A 16,475-nucleotide genomic window follows, 5' to 3' on the forward strand; every position below is an offset into this window, starting at 1 on the left:
TCTGTGATCAGGGATCACTCCTGGTGGTGCTTGGAGACCGTGTGTGGTACTGGGAATTGAACCTGGGTTGGCCATATGCAAGGCAAGAGCCCTACCCAATTTACTATCTCTTGATTTTTCTTTTTAACTTAAAGCAACTTTATTTTTTAAATTTCAGAGTGACCATATGTTCATTAATAAGGCAGTGAAGTTATACATAAGAGAAATACCTTAGGCTGAAGAGCCAATTGTTTTTGTTTGTTTGCTTTTGGATTTTTGGTCACACCCAGGGCTTACTCCTGGCTTTGTGTTCAGGAATCATTCCTGGTAGGGCTCATGGGACCATAAGGGATATCAGGGATCAAACCTGGATTGGGTGCATACAAGGGAAGCAGCTTACCAGCTGTATAATCTCTCCAGTCCAAGAGCCAATTATTTTTATAATTGTAAATACTTCTTCAAGTTTTAGGGGTTTTTTGTTTGTTTTGGGGCCACATGGGAAGTGGCCCTCCTACATGGGAAGCATACAAAGCTATTTAAGCCATCTTCCTGGACAAAGATTTTAGAATTTTAAGAATAAATTGATTAATTTTGGGGGGCTGGTATGATTAAGTATAATGTGTAAGGTGCTTGCCTTCCACACCACCAACCCAGGTTTGATCCTCAGTACCTCAGATGGTCCCCTGAACCCTGCAGGAGTGCCCCCTGTAAGCCCTGAGCACCATCAGATGTGCCCCACTGTAGCACTGTCCTCCCATTGTTCATCAATTTGCTCAAGCGGGCCCAGTAACATCTCCATTGTGAGACTTGTTACTGTGTTTGGCATATTGAATAGGTCACGGGTAGCTTGCCAGACTTTGCTGAGCAGGCGACATACTCTCGGTAGCTTTCCAGGCTCTCCGAGGGGGTGGAGGAATAGAACCTGGGTTGGCAGGGTGCAAGGCAAACACCCTACCCGCTGGGTTATAGCTCCAGCCCCAAACCTTGCAAATAAATACACATTAAATTAAAACGAGTAAGTTTCTTAATTCTTAAGATTAGACATCAGGGAGATGATTCAATGAGATGGAGCGCATGCCTGGCACAGGCAGAGCCCTTAGTTGGATTCCTGGCACTGCATGGCCTGACAAGTACACCAGGTATATCCCTGTGACCCCCAGGACTGCTGAAGAGGAGACAGAAAAATAAGATATAAGTATAAGGATTTAAAAATGTGAGAAATGGCATTTGTTAAGCAAGAATTGCCTGTTTCCAGTAAAACTTAAAAATCAGTTTTTAAGTTTCTTCAGAAAACTAGAAATAAGTTCTCTTCTAAAACTTACACAAATGCTTATATAAAGGCTGAACTAGTGAAGGTATTCAGAACTTATTTTTAATAAGTAACTCTAAATGTAGGGCTGGAGCGTTAGCACAACGGGTAGGGTGTTTGCCTTGCACGCAGCCAACATGGCCGACCGAGTTCGATTCCTCCACCCTTCTCAGAGAGCCGGGCAAACTACTGAGAGTATCTCGTCTGCATGGCAAAGCCTGGCAAGCTACCCATGACGTATTTGATATGCCAAACACAGTAACGACAAAGTCTCACGATGGAGACGTTACTGGGCCCGCTTGAGCAAATCCATCAACAATGGGAGGATAGTGACAGTGACAACTCTAAATGTAGTGGAAATTTAAATATAAAACTGATGATAGATGCAGCATCTCTGGGAAGCTGGGTAAATCCATAGAAATGATTGGACAGGGGCTGGAGGGATGGTACAGCGGTTAGGGGGTTTGCCTTGCACGCAGGTGACCCAGATTCGATTCCCAGCATCCCCTGAGCACTGCCAGAAGTAATTCCTGAGTGCAAAATCAGAGTAACCCTTGTGCATTGCTGGGTTTGACCCAAAAAGAAAAAAAAAAAGAAATGATAGGACAGTAAAATTCGCACACTTTAGTAAGAGAAAAGGATATATTATATGGGAAAATTTTCTTTTAAAAAGTAATCGTAAAACATTACTGTAAACCAAATTCTAAGTTCTCATTAGTTGGTTATTATTTATATTTAAAATATAAATATGTAGTTAATAAATGCAGACAACTCATAACAGTTTCAGATAATAAAAGAACAGAAACTATAGAGGAAAAAATCCGTAATGTATACTATAGGGCCAACAAGTTGAATAAAGTGTCTGTCACAGAAGCAAGGTGGGGGATGGGAGGGAAGTGGGGAGACTGGTGGAGGGAAGTGTGCACTGGTGAAGGGCACTGGAGTTGGGACAATGTATATCTGAAATGCAATCATGAATAACTTTGTGATTCACAGTGACAAAATAATATGAGAAGAAAATAGTTTTTATTTTTCTTTATTGTTGCTGTTGTTTTGGGCACCATATCCCATAGTTCTCAGGAGACCACGCTGTGCCAGATATTGAACCCAGACTCTCACACATGCAAAGCATGTGTTCTACCAGTCACATCCCCAGTCAAGGAAAATGTTCTTAATGATGGAGCACTATAAATTTAGAAAACAATTTTATTTTCTCTAACAATATTCTCTTTTCTGGAAAACAGTCAAGTCTTAGTAATTAAAAGTAAACCTGTAATATGGTGATCTCTTTAATCCAAACATGGATAAAATTAATTCCAGGTATGCAGTGTAGGCTATTAGCCTGAGGTCAGTGTGATTACTGGTGTGTGGCAAAGGACTGCTACTGTGTGGACACAGGAAGGAGATTAAAATGAAGTAAAGGAGGAAAGGCCAGAGGAAATCCCCACTTCTCTGACATTAATATCAACATGATTGGCAGAGATCTGTCATCAGTGAGGTATTTATTCTTGGTGTTCAAACAAAAATAAAGCATTCAATAGGAAATTATTTTAACATAAATGAATCCACTTCCTCAAATTTTATTCTTTTTTAGATTTATTATTTAAAAATGAATGCTTATAATTTTTTTATGGTACTGAGGGTGGAGCTCTGGGTATGAATACTTAAAAAGTATGCATTCTTCACTGAGCTCCGTACTGCTTCTGGACCCTCTTTTAGATTTAAAATTATTTACTTTCATCTATTTTCTTCATTATTAATAATAGGAATTAAAAAATAGAGAGTTACCCTCGATTTTAAGGAAACAGCTGGGGTTTCTTATAAAACAACTCAGTTCAACTTGATTGCATGTAAATTACTTAGGGACTCATTTGTGTTTACTTCATTTTATTTTGAGCATTTTAAGCACCATTTATGATTTCCCAACAACTTAGTATGATATATTTATACAACAATAAATAATAAGGATGTTTTTAGAACTATATACTAATACTACAAAACGTTAAAAAAAAAAAGAAGTGTCTAGATAATGACATGCTAAGGAAAGAAAACAGATTACCGTCTTACACCATGCACAAAAGTTAGCTGAAAAAGGGTTAGATTTGGATGTGTCCATAAATAAATGGAAGAAAAAAGTCAAAGCACTCCATGATACTGACTTCAGCAATGTCTTTGGGGATTTGATTCCGACAATAAGGAAAACAAATGTAAAAATAAAATGACATCAAAGTAAAAAGCTACAGTTAAAGAAGTGATCATTAAACTTAAGAGACATCCTATTGAATGGGAATATATTCATACACAGATGTCTGCAAAAGGACTAACATCCAAGATATATAAAGACCTGACAAATCCCAATAACAAACAACCCCATCAAAAAATGGGGAGAGGAGCTGAACAGATATTTCACCATAAAGGCCAACAGGCATATAAGAAAATGTTCATTATGATTACTAGGAAAACACAAATGAAAGTGATTGTAAGATATCATTTTATAACTGTGATAACTGCCTATGTCAAAAGACCAGGATAAGAAGTTCTAGAGAGAGTACTGGATAAAACCATCAGCCACAGCAAGAGCTCAGTGGGCTGAGTATATGCTTTATATGCTAGAGGCCAGCGTTTGATCCCAGGCACCGCATAATGCCCTGAGCATGGCTGGTAGTGGCCCCTTAGTATAAAACTAGGAATAGCCCTTCAAGTAATACTGGGTGCGACCCCCAAAGCAAAATCTACAAAAGAACCTTCATGTGGCAATGTAAATTGGTCTAATCCCTGTAGAAAACCAGAGACATGTCTAAAAATTCAGAGAAATCCACCATATGATCCAGCCATTCCATTCCTAGATATCTATTCCAAGAACACAAGACATTCATTTGAAGAGATATATCCACATATCTGTTCACTACAGCACTATTTATGACAGTCAATATCTGGAAATAACTGTGTCGAACAACAGCAGAGTGAATAAAAAAGGTGAGGTATATATACACAATGGAATTCTACTCAGCTAAAAGGAAAGATAAAACCTACAACCTGGGTGGAAATGAAGGAATATGCTAAGCAAAGTAAGAAGAGGAAGAGAAATAGAAATTACTTCACTCATATGTAGTATATAAAGGAACAAAGCAAGGGAACAGATAGAAGTCCACTGAAAACAAATCCTTGGAATCTGACAGCAGAACTGAAGTTACCAAAGTAGGATTGGGGTTCAAAGGTTGGAGGAGTCTACTGAACTGTACTAATACCACCAAAGTGCTCATACCCGTCCCGCTATTAGCACTTTGGTGGTAGTCACAGTATGGTAACATTGTACTGGTAAAAATGAAAACATTTACAAAGTTGTAGACAAAATTTTATAAAAGAAAGTCTTACAATAAATCTCATTGCTTATTATAGAATTTATGCCTAGGGGCTAGAGTGACAGTATAGCAGGTTTAGTGCTTGTCTTGCATGAGGTTCAACCCCTGGTACTCCCTATACAGTTCCCTGAGCATCACCAAGAATGATCCCTGACCATAGAGCCAAGAGAAAACCCTGAGCACTGCTGGGTGTGGTCCCAAAACAAAACAGAAAGTGGAAGTGTCCGAAAATGACTCACAAAAAATCTTAGTCTGCCATTTTTCTATTAATCAGGCATCATTTTCTCTGTCTTTCCCTTTGTATGTCATGTTTGGCTGAAACGCACGGAGCTCCTGAAGCAGGTACATTCTCTCATGGCACCAGCTTTCCTTATCTTCCCACTGTCCAAGCCTGTCCATTCCTTCCTCTGTGTTGTGCATACCATTCACTCCCTTTTTGGGACTATATTATAATTTCATGGTTATTTGTTTACATATGTGTTGGATGGTTCTTTTTCACATGGCCTAGGATTTTCCTTAGGGAATTTTAATCACTTAGAATATTTTCCTCAAGAGAATCAAGTAGTGAAATGACTGCAGAGAGGAGATAAAATTATCAAGGTTGATTTAATGAAATAAAAAGTTAGGTTAGTAAATTCAGAAATAAATTTAGTGGTCATAAGAGGAACACAAATAAGAACAGACAAGCAGTACTGTAAATTGTTCTTTAGATTGTATATGTAGGTTCCTTAACTTACTGGGAATCTAACTAGATAAATTAAACTTCAGATTCTCTTCAGAAGGTTCTAGCTTCAGTTCCCATTTTATAAGCTGTAAGTTAATGATATCGCAATGATTGTGATGGCTGGGATATGTGGTGATTCTGTCTTTAGCACCTGAGGAATGGCCACACTGTTTTTCATCATAGCTGTACCATTTTATGTTCCTCCCAAGAGTGCACAACTATTTCAATTTCTTAGAATTTTGCCAGCTTTTGTTACTTCTTCTTTTTTTCTTCCATTTTTTAAAAAATCATTTTTAGAGTAATACGTTACGAGCTATTTACATTCATAGTCCATTTTAAAATTGGCTTATATTTTATGTTGAGTTGCAATACTTTATATATTCTGATATAATTCTCCACTCCAAAGGCCAATTGTATCCTTTTAATGCACAGAAGATTTTAAAATGTGATGTAGTCTCATTTATCTTTTTTTTTTCTTTTATTGCCTGTGCTTTGGTGTCTTATCCAAACCCAATGTCATGAAGTTTCCCCCTTAGATATTCTTTTAGAAGCTTTTATAGTTTTAGGTTCCTATATAAAAATATTTTTATTTAAAACATTATTATTTTGTGGGTGGTGCTAGGGATTAAATCCAGAGTCTCACACATGCAAGGCAAATGTTGCTGGGTTACATTCCCCAGTCCTGTCCAGTCCACTTAGAGAAGAGGATTGTTTCCAAAGGAACCACAAACAGAAATACCCACAAAAGTTACAAAGGTAGGGGCTGAAGTGACAGTACAGCGGGTAGGGCATTTGCCTTGCAGGCGGCCAGCCCAGGTTGGATTCCCAGCATCCCATATGGTCCCCTGAGCATGGCCAGGAGTAATTTCTGAGTGCAGAGCCAGGAGTAACCTATGTGCATTGCCGGGTGTGACCCAAAAAGAAAAAAAAAGTTACAAAGGTAGAAAAAGAATTATACATTAATACCAATAGGCCTATTTTAACATGCTTATGTGAAGATCATGTTCATTGGAGGCTTGGTGTGCAAATTCTCCTAGAGGAGAGTGACTTGAAACACCTCCATTCAAGAAAGATGGATGCAGGCCAAGAAACAAGAGGAGGAAAAACAGACGTGGGAATTTTCTGAGAACTTCCCCTTACACAATCCACTCAATGCCTCGTGATGCTGAACTCTGCTGAAATGAGGATGGAATGAGTTTAGAGACGTGAGGAAAGGAAGAGCTGTGCACATTCCAATAAAGAGGAATTTATGTCACAGCTCCCCAGAGTGAATAACGACCTCTTCCAAGATAGGCTGATGATCCAGCTCTGAGAAGCTACTCTGTGTCTTTCAATAAATAGCACTCAGCACAGACATGGAAATTATGGCTAAATGCTTAAAGATACTTATTAAAGGAACAACTGCGTTAAAACTGCATGTGGCAGGAACACACCCACTTCATAGAGCTCCAGGGTGCTCATGGAGCAGCAGATCAGAGAACAGACAGCAGGAGTGAACTGCCAGGACCAAGTCCTGGCTCTGCGAAGGGTATTTTGCATTCATGTACTTGGTTTTCTTCTGCAGAAATGTGAGGATAATAATAGATCCAAACCTTATAGCATCATTTGGGGGATTAAATAATTTAGTATTTGTTCCTAGAAAGTGCCTGACTTGTAGTAAATGCCATACAACTGTTGGTGGTTTGGTTCAACAGGGTCCGCCCCTATGAAAGGAGAGACCACACATTATTCTCTCTATTTCTGAGTGTTAGGCTTGGGAAGAAAATCTCCTGGGTTCAAATCCTGGTTATGCCACTCACCAGAAAGTTCATCTGAAACAAGCTACTTCACTTGTCTGGATCAAGGCTCACCGTATTAGCTTCCTAAGTTGCTTGGATAGTAACTACAAAATATAAGCCCAGTATCTGAGGAAGCTCTCGGATATCCATGATATGCCTGTTGGTGTTCAAGACCTGAGAAGTTAGATTGAAATGAATTTGAAACCAAGGAGAGATGTCATTGTTGATTTTAAAAAACATCTGCGGGGCTCGAGTGAGAGTACAATGGGTAGGGAAGGCATCTGCCTTGCACGAGGCCAACTGAGGTTTGATCTCTGGTATTCCATATGGTTCCCTGAGCTGACCAGGACCTGAGCACAGAGCCAGCAGTAACCCCTGAGCATTGCCAGGTATGATGAAACAAACAAACAAACAAAAAAAAAAACAATAACAACAAAAACCTATCTACTGATAGGATCATTGCAGAGATTTGGAATTTTGTTTCTTTGTTTTAGTAGGCCAGCAGGTAGGGCATTTTCCTTGGATGCAGCCGGCCTGGCAGACCGGGGTTCAATTCCTCCATCCCCTCTCAGAGAGCCCGGCGAGCTACTGAGAGTATCTTGCCTGCACGGCAAAGCTTGGCAAGCTGGCAAGCTCCCTGTGACATATTCGATATGCCAAACACAGTAACAAGTCTCACAATGGAGACATTACTGGGCCCACTCGAGCAAATCGATGAATGGGAGGACACTATGACAGTGTGACAATGCGACAGTGTTTTGGTAGGGGGTGGCAGAGCCAGAGAGCAGAACCCTGAATCATTGTCAGGTGTGGCTCACCTCAAAACCAAACCAAACTCAAACCCTTATCTAAAGTATGTGGAAACTCTGGCTCACTGCAGCCATAAGGGAATGTTATTAGATCTACTTTTAAAGAACCTCCTCCCTGTACCCCGACTCTCAAATCAAATTATTTTGTTGTTTGTTGTTGTTATTATTATTATTTTTTGGTTATTTCCTAGTGCTTGTGGGGGTCACTCCTAGAGATACTTGGTGACAAACTTGGGCCTCTTGCATGCAAAGCATGTACCTTAGCCATTCGTTCTTCTTACACCTGCAAACCAGCATCCATCCCTCCTGCATACACAGGCCAATATATTATGGACCAGCAGTCAGTATGCTATAGACCGGCAGTCCTAACCAATGTGGTTCACCAGTGGTCTTCAACCTTCCTACACCTGAGTTGAAGACACCTGCTCTAGCTCTCTGAGACAGTTCCCTGCTCTTGTAAACCAAACCAGACTCTTCTGTAATGTTTCCCAATTAAAAAATAGTGATAAAAATATTTTAGGTCTGAAACACCAAGTGAGATCTATGTATAAGTTAAAGGGGCCCAAGTCTCACAAATTTGAGATTTCTGCCCTAGGCTACTCCAAGGATATTACAGATTGGAGCCTTCCCAGGTTCAGGCCAGTCCATCTAGACAATTCTAAGACAGTGACAGTGAGCGGTGAGCATCCTAGGACACAAAAACTGATCCAACTCTTTATCACTGTAAATGCAAGGAGGATAGTGATGAGAGGATCGATATCCACTTAAAAGCAAATTATCCTTATCCTATATTGGTACTGATGTTAAACATGCTACCCCCATTTCAAAAAACGTGAACCCAGGAGCAAGCAAGAAGAAAAACAGATGTAGGCATATTGGGAGATTTCCTTCATGTCACCTTTGTTTTTTTGGGTGGTGGAGATGGTGGTGATGCTGGTGTTTTGAGCCACACCAGGCGAAGCTCACTGGCTCAGTGATTACTCCTGACTCTGCATGCAGGAAGTTCTCCTGGCAGTGCTCGGGGGCCATATGGGATATCGGAAATTGAACCCCCTGCCTTGATTTTTTAAAGTAATATTTTAAATTGTGCAGACATGGCCCTCGAATGAGCATCAGTGTTCACCAGAATAAAGTGTTTGAGGGAAGCTTTTGATTTGATATTCTCACACCAAGTTGCTAATGTCAGAGGCTCTATTACAACCCTCCCCAACTCTTTTAAAGATATAATTGGGTTTATCAAACCACTCATGGTTGGGCAGCATTCTGCCTAGTGAGCAGAAAGGGGCAGTCTCTCTTACTTTTAAACACAGGAAATTAAGGGGGAGGTGGTGGTTGTTTTGGCTGGGATTTGAATAGCAGAGGCCATTAGCAGCAGCTGCAAGCCATCTTGCTCTTAGCTACCCAACCTCCATCAGTTCTTTCTTAGTTCTTTGGGAGAAGGTCAGATGGGGCTGTTTACAGCATTAATGGGTGTGGTTGGATACTCTTAAGCCATTGCTATGTGATTGCAAAATTATTACCATACTGTACAAGAATATTGTGAAGAACTGATAAAAGAAAACCTTTTGATGGTGGTACTTTAAGATTTACAGAAATGCAAAGTGGATTTTTATTGTTAAAATTGAAATAATAAAGTTTAAACAACTTTCTAGTTGTTATCTTTAGTTTGTAAAATGTCCAACTTTTAATTTTATTTTTCTGGGGCCAACTTTCTACTTCTATAACTCTCCTGCCTTAGCATAGCGTGTACTCGTTATAATAGAATGCTTATTCATTAGTGCCTTCAGTAGGATATAAGCCCATAGGGGGAAGGGACTAGGCTCTATATAGTTTTATATCCTACCTCCTCATTCAGAAGCATGCATTGTAGTCCTTGGAGCTATCTCTTTGTTCACCCTCTTGTTGATTTTTAAAAATTCAGAAATTCAGAAATCATTCTCTCTCCCTCTCTCCTCCCCCCCTCCCCCAAACACACACTTTGGTCACACTTAGTCCTACTCATGGACCTTTCATGGTGGTGCTCGCAAATCACAAATTTCTGGGTTTCAAATTCAGGCCTCCTACATGCAAAGCATGTGCTCTGGTCCTTTGAGCCATTTCCTTGGTCCAACATTGTATTTCTTGTTGATTTTTTTGTATTGCTGGAGGGGATGCTCCTTTTTGTGCTGGGGGAAGGGGACTCTGTGCTGTTGGGAATCAACCCCAGGACCCTGCATAAGCAAGGCATATATTCTACCGCTTGTGCCACCTCCCTGATCCTTCTGATTTTTTTTAAAATGAGCTCTCTTCAGTGCTACATATTCATACTTCTTGAAAATTCTCTAGTACCTGAAACCTCTTATAGTCTAGCCTTCCTTCTCGGAGAACCCAGCAAGCTACCAAGAGTATCCTACCTGCACAGCAGAGCCTGTCAAGCTCCCATGGTGTATTCGATATGCCAAATACAGTAACAATGATGTGTCTCATTCCCTTCACCCTGAAAGAGTCTCCAATGCAGCACCATTGGGAAGGACGAGTAAGGAGAGGCTGCTAAAATTTCAGGGCTAGGACAAATGCAGATGTTACTGGTGCCGGCTCAAACAAATCGATGAATAACGGGATGACAGTGATGACAGTGATACAATGATACCTGAAATCACTGACCACTTTTAGCTTCTGGAATCCCTTCCTTTCTTTAAGTTCTATGTTGCTTCACAATTCTGATTGTCTTTCACTGTATCACTGTCATCCTGTTGTTCATCGATTTCCTCAAGCAGGCACCAGTAACATCTCCATTCATCCTAGTCCTGGGATTTTTACCAAGTGCCACATTGGAAGCTCCTTCAGGGTCAGGGGAATGAGACCCATCATTGTTACTGGGTTTTGGCATATTGAATACGCCACAGGGAGCTTGCCAGACTCTGCCATGCAGCAGGATACACTTGGTAGCCTGTTGGGTTCTCCAAGAGAAAGAACTAGACAATAAGAGGTCTTATTTGTGGCCACGCGCTTCCGGGAGCTGGGTTTTATAGTCCCTGGGTCTTGGCCGTTGATGGGGTAACACGGCGCTGGGGGCAGTTTTTATTCTTTATTCTCTGTAATTTTGTTGGGTTGAGGCTAAATACGACTCAACATCAGACACTTATTCTCTTAAAGATTATCCAGATAGTCTGAGAAGTTGTCATTCCCAGCTATGCGCCTCTGTTGAACAGTCCCTAAATACTTCAAATGCAACACTTCTATACAGAACTGCTTTCACCCCATACTCTCCTGGAAGGATGGCCTTCTTTAAGAAGCATCATTGATTCCCAGTTACTCAGGTCCTGAATTCATTCTGTCTCCTCCTCCTCTTCCCCTCCTCTCCCTTCCCTTCTCCTTCCCTTCCCCCACCCCCTCATGGTCAGGCTCAGGATTTACTTCTGGCTCTGAGCTCAGAGAGAAGTCTTGGTGGGTTTGGGTCACCACATGAGATGTTAGGAATTGAACCAGGGTTGGCTGTGTGCAAGGCAAGCTCTCTAACCACTGTACTATCACTTCAGGTCCTCCTTTTGGCCCTTCATATCCAGGTTATGTTTACTTCTCCAATTATAATGTCTGTTACCTACCTCCTGCACTGCATCCTTACTGCTGCCCATCATCTGCAGACACTTGTTATTAGCCCTGTTATAATTAGACTTTTCTCTTTAGCTAAGTCAAAGCATGCTGTATCCCATTTGTTTACAACCTTATTTCTGCCTCTCTCTTCAAAACCTCCCTTAACTCACTGCTCTGTTCAGTAACCCTGAAATGGCCTTATCCTCTTAATCTTTTTCTGCTTTTCTTAATCCTATTCTTTTCTTCACATTCAATTAAAGTTAGTCAAGTTCCAGTGAATACTATCCCAAATAAAAATTTTCCCCTGAAACTTTCTATATCTTCTTTTTGGGGTGAGGGAGCACACCTAGTGGTGCTCAGAGTTTACTTCTGACTCTGTGCTCAAGGCAGGTCTCAGGATTATTACCTGAGTCCTGCTGGGGATTGAATCTTGGTCTAGCTGCATGTAAGGTATCTTAGCCGCTGTATTACCTCTCCAGCTTCTCTTGTATCTCATTTTGTAATTTTTCATTTGCTAATTCTACAAAGCTTACTGGTCATTGGTCATGTGCTAAAGAGTGTGCTGGGCACAGAAAACACAGGAGGATAAAATTTAGTTTCAGAACTGGAGAGTTCATCACTTTGTCTAATTTGACCTGTTCAAATATAAAATACTTAAAGGTCAAAACTCTGCCTTACTTCTCTGTGTATTTCCAAATATTTTTCTGCATCTTCCTAGAAATACATACATTATTTTTGGTTGCTACTAGTAATAGTGATGACAAAAAGCAATGAGAGTTTCTTTTTCTACCCATAAGGAAACAAGTAAGAGGCTACAAATCTCTACTCAATATATTTTGCATTGGTCGATACATACTCAACCAGAAATTCAACTACTTCAAAAGAAGGAAGTTACTCTATTGGGATTTGAATATTGCAGACTTTTAACCAAAAAGCTTTACATGTTCTAAGAATCCTTAAGACTATGAATACTCAGATTGCACTTAAGAATTATACAAGGCACTGGACTAATCCTTTTGGATCATACAGTGAGTTAATTTAGCTTTTCATTAAGAAATTCTGTGACACACACATATACTTTCAAAAAATAAACATATAAACAATAAAAAAAAACACAAAAAATTGTACTGAACCTCATGAGTATAGTTGGCAAACCTGGCAAAAAGCCAGGAGGGATAATAATAGTTTTTGTAAATGCTTACTAAGTATCAGATACCTTTCCAAATAGATTATCTTGTATTATCTCCTTAATCCTTAAAACAACTCTATGGTGGAAGCCACATCAGATTCTCCATTTTACAGATGAGGAAAATAAGATGGAGCAAAGTTTACAAACTAGACAGTGAGTGAAAGAGCTCAGGACCAAGAAACTTTGACCCCTGTGCTTAAGGAAGAGCTTTTATTCTTCCCATAGAGAAGTTTAAAAAAAAATGTTCAAAGTTCCTGCTCTTCCCCCAAAGCTGGCAACTGAATGGAAAAGAAAGCTGTGCAAGACAATCATAACTACCATCACACTGGAAATTTCAGTCTCCTTCCTTTGCTCTCTCTGGAAGCTGACTGTCTCATGTCCTCTATTTGCAAAACCGAAGAAAAGAAGGTGAGGGACAAGTTCATCAAGAGCACACACAGCTGTCACCAGCCCATTTTGTTTCCTCAAAGGTTTTTGCACAGTGGCCACTGAAAGGCGGGAGGTGCCCTACTCAATATTCCTTATAGCAAGCCTAGGACAGACTTGCCAATGCTAATGGGAGACTGGCAAGTGCAGTGCCCCTCCTCACTGCCCGTCCACCCAATTGCACTATTCACTGGTGTCAGGCCATTGGAAGTCAGAGGCAGCACAAGAGAGAAAGGTGGTTTGAGGACCTGAGTTGATGTTGAGAGGCTTGGCTTTTGAGGGGAAGGCAAAGTCAAAAACCAAACAAAACAACATGTGGACGAATAAAGAAAGAAAAGGGAACAGCAGGAGACCAAATACCTGGACCAGACAGGAATCAGGTTCAACTTTAAGATGTGACCTATTTCTGTGGTAACATTTGCAGACTATGCTTAGCCAAGGATCGTGCAATGTCTGTTACCTCTTCCAAAGCCCAGAGTGGAAGGTGGAAATTATATTCCTTTCGCAGAGAGGACTTCAATAAAACAAAACCCAACTGACTTCTGAAGAAAGCTCTAGATCTTTCTGATTCAAGGGGTTTGTGTTCCTTTGGTTGAGACTGCGAAGAGTTCCACAGGGAAATGCATCAGAAAAGATTTGCAAGTTACTTTAAACCCTATGGGGGATGGTGCAACAAATCTTAAAATGCAAATCAAAATGTCTCTGGCCAAACATTTAAGAACTGACAAGGTTTTAATGTTGAGGAGAGTAGGCAGTGTCTTATGGATTTACTAAAAGGAGTCTTAAAAGTAATAAAACAATCAATGGAGACATCATAGCCCCAAATCACAAGTATTTTCTCAAATGTTAGGTTTTGAAAAAGTACCAACAAGTTCATCTGATGGTTTGGTTAATTCTCTGCTTATTACTATCATCTTAATCTACTTTTAAATTTCATAATTAAAATAAAAGGAAGAATGTTGACAATTTTTCTTTGGTAGCTTTGTAAATGTAAATACGTTTACAGTATATGTACAGATTTTGTCTAGGTCCCTGAAAGGAGTTTGTTTGCTCCACGGCTCAATTTTTGACAAAGAAAAATGGACTGCTTTTGCTTCTCACACAAAGATGCACTGTTTACAGAGCAAACCAAAAAAGGGGAGAACTTCTGTTCAAGCTTGAAAAAAAAAATCAAGATAATATCCAGCATGATCATTTAGTTAATGTAAACATCCCATTGATAAAACGTGTGACTAATTAGAATTAGAAGTATGACTTTGAAACAAGAACTTAAAATATTAATCACTGGAAATTTGCACAGGAAGCAAGGTCCCTGAAACTTCATTTTTAATACTCCAAAACCACATAGCCATGCTTTGGAAAAAAAAAAAAATCCCAGTTTTATCCATGCGGCTGTCCAGTACTCTCAAGTTTCCAAAAGAAGAGAGACAAAGTATTTGTGAAGTCAAGCAGCCGCTGTTCCTTCCCCAGAGCTGCCATCTGGGCTTGTTTATTTGTGTTTCCAACTTTCTGGAACAGGGAGTCTCTCTGTTCGGACGGGGCACTAAGCAAAGGAAGTGCTCACAGACTACCTTTCCACCCGGCACCTCCACCCCAACCCCCACCTCGCTGCTCCTCGGGAGGTTTTCAAACTGCAACTTTAGTTTGGTCAAAAATATCAAACGGCCGACGTAAACACAAACATCTCTGTTAATCGAAGAACTGGCTTAGCAAACTCTCTGGTCAATGATGCGAGTAGCATTTCCTACAGGCTGTGTTCTTCTACCTTTCAAATCTTCCCCCCCCCACCCCCCAAAACACTAACTGTCATTACTGCTCTGGTGACTTGGCCTGGTAATCAAACATGTATCTTCTACAAACAAGCATTTGATTGAAAAACGAAAGAAAAAAAAATTACAGGTAATTTTTCTAATTTTATAAACATAGGAGCCATGTCTTCCTTTTAAAAAATGAAGCAATTGCTTTCAAAATATAATTAGCAAAGCATATCTATTGTTTGATCATGCAATTTGATTATGAAGAGCAGTTGAAAAATTCACAAGCTAATACTTAAAAAAAAAACCAACTAGTACTTCCCTCTCTTTGAAACATTTAATAAATAGGATTAAACTTACCTTGTAAAGTAAAATCCAGCAATACATATTCGTAAGCAAAGTCTGTCTTTGTTTCCACTTGCGGTCTCTTCAGAGTTGAAAATATTTTTCCAGGGCTGCTCTCATCAGGATTTTCTAGCTTTCTGAGTCCGCACCCCATGGCAAATCTGTAAGGAATTAGATTGCAGGATAGGGGAGGGAGAGCAGCAAATTCTGTTGTTAAAGCTGCAAAAAGAAAGTTACAGACTTGACTGCTTTGATTTTCCCCTCCCCACTTAAACCATAGATGCGCAAAAGGAAGACACTTGAGTCCAAAGAAAGCAGCTGAAGACTTTTTCTATCCATTTTTTTGGAGTGTTGTTGCGCCCATGATGATGCAGCTACCGCTCGCGGCGGCTGGGCTTGATTTTAGAGAAGCACACAGGCTGCTACAACTTAGCGGAGAATTTCCATGCCACGTCGATTTACAGCCAGCCCCCCACCAGAGTTCTGTCGCTCAGGGCACCAGCAGTGCTTTGTCTATCTCCTTCGGCTGGATGGCTGGATGATAAAAGAGGCATCCAAAAACGGAAATAAAAAGGCTAAAATGCAGATGGAATTATTTAAGTAGAGGGTCTAGTCAGACATAGTGGCATACAATTCTTTTTCTGTTTTCTGTTTTTCCTTTTTCCTGTGCCTACTGCCCGCCTTCCTCCTTGCTATGAGAGAGAGAGAGAGAGAGAGAGAGAGAGAGAGAGAGAGAGAGAGAGAGAAAGAGAGAGAGAGAGAGAGAGAGATTTTCAACAAGGGTTGAAAACAAAAATCATTTCCAAAAAGGAGGTCAGCTTTATGAGAAAACTTATGCTGCCTAAAAAGTGAAAAGCAGGTTTTTTTAAAAAATTAATTTTTGTTTTGTATTTTGTTGTTTTTTTAAAAACAAAACTTTTTAGTTTTTACATAGCAATAGCAATTTGGAGAATTTCTTTCCACATGAAAGCTGTTTTTTTTTCCTGGAAAATTATATGCTAATTGAAAGTGTCCTAAATAAGAAATTTTATTTTAAAATATTCTAATAATAAGACTTCAATTAATTCCAAAGGATACACACTAATGTGGGTAATTAGTTTCCCCAATATCCCTAAAGTTTAAAATACTCTAAAGGCTTAAGATTACAGTTAATAACACCTCTATAAGTTTCAAAGTATCATTAAAAACAAAACTTGACAACTTGATTTATGCAGCCTAATAGATTGC

At 39.8% G+C, this 16,475-nt stretch overlaps 1 protein-coding gene across 1 annotated transcript in view; it reads right to left on the reverse strand.

The window, feature by feature from the left end:
- The window catches only part of RFTN2 (raftlin family member 2), a 69,425-nt gene extending 53,416 nt beyond the window's left edge, over positions 1–16,009 (reverse strand). The window contains exon 1 of the mRNA XM_056111642.1: positions 15,264–16,009. Within this exon, the coding sequence (XP_055967617.1) occupies positions 15,264–15,402 (139 nt within the window). The 5' untranslated portion in view covers positions 15,403–16,009. The remainder of the gene's footprint in view (positions 1–15,263) is intronic.
- Positions 16,010–16,475: the final 466 nt, after the last annotated feature.

The sequence above is a fragment of the Sorex fumeus genome, unplaced genomic scaffold (genome assembly GCF_029834395.1).
Source record: "Sorex fumeus unplaced genomic scaffold, SorFum_2.1 ptg000014l, whole genome shotgun sequence".
NCBI lineage: Eukaryota > Metazoa > Chordata > Mammalia > Eulipotyphla > Soricidae > Sorex > Sorex fumeus.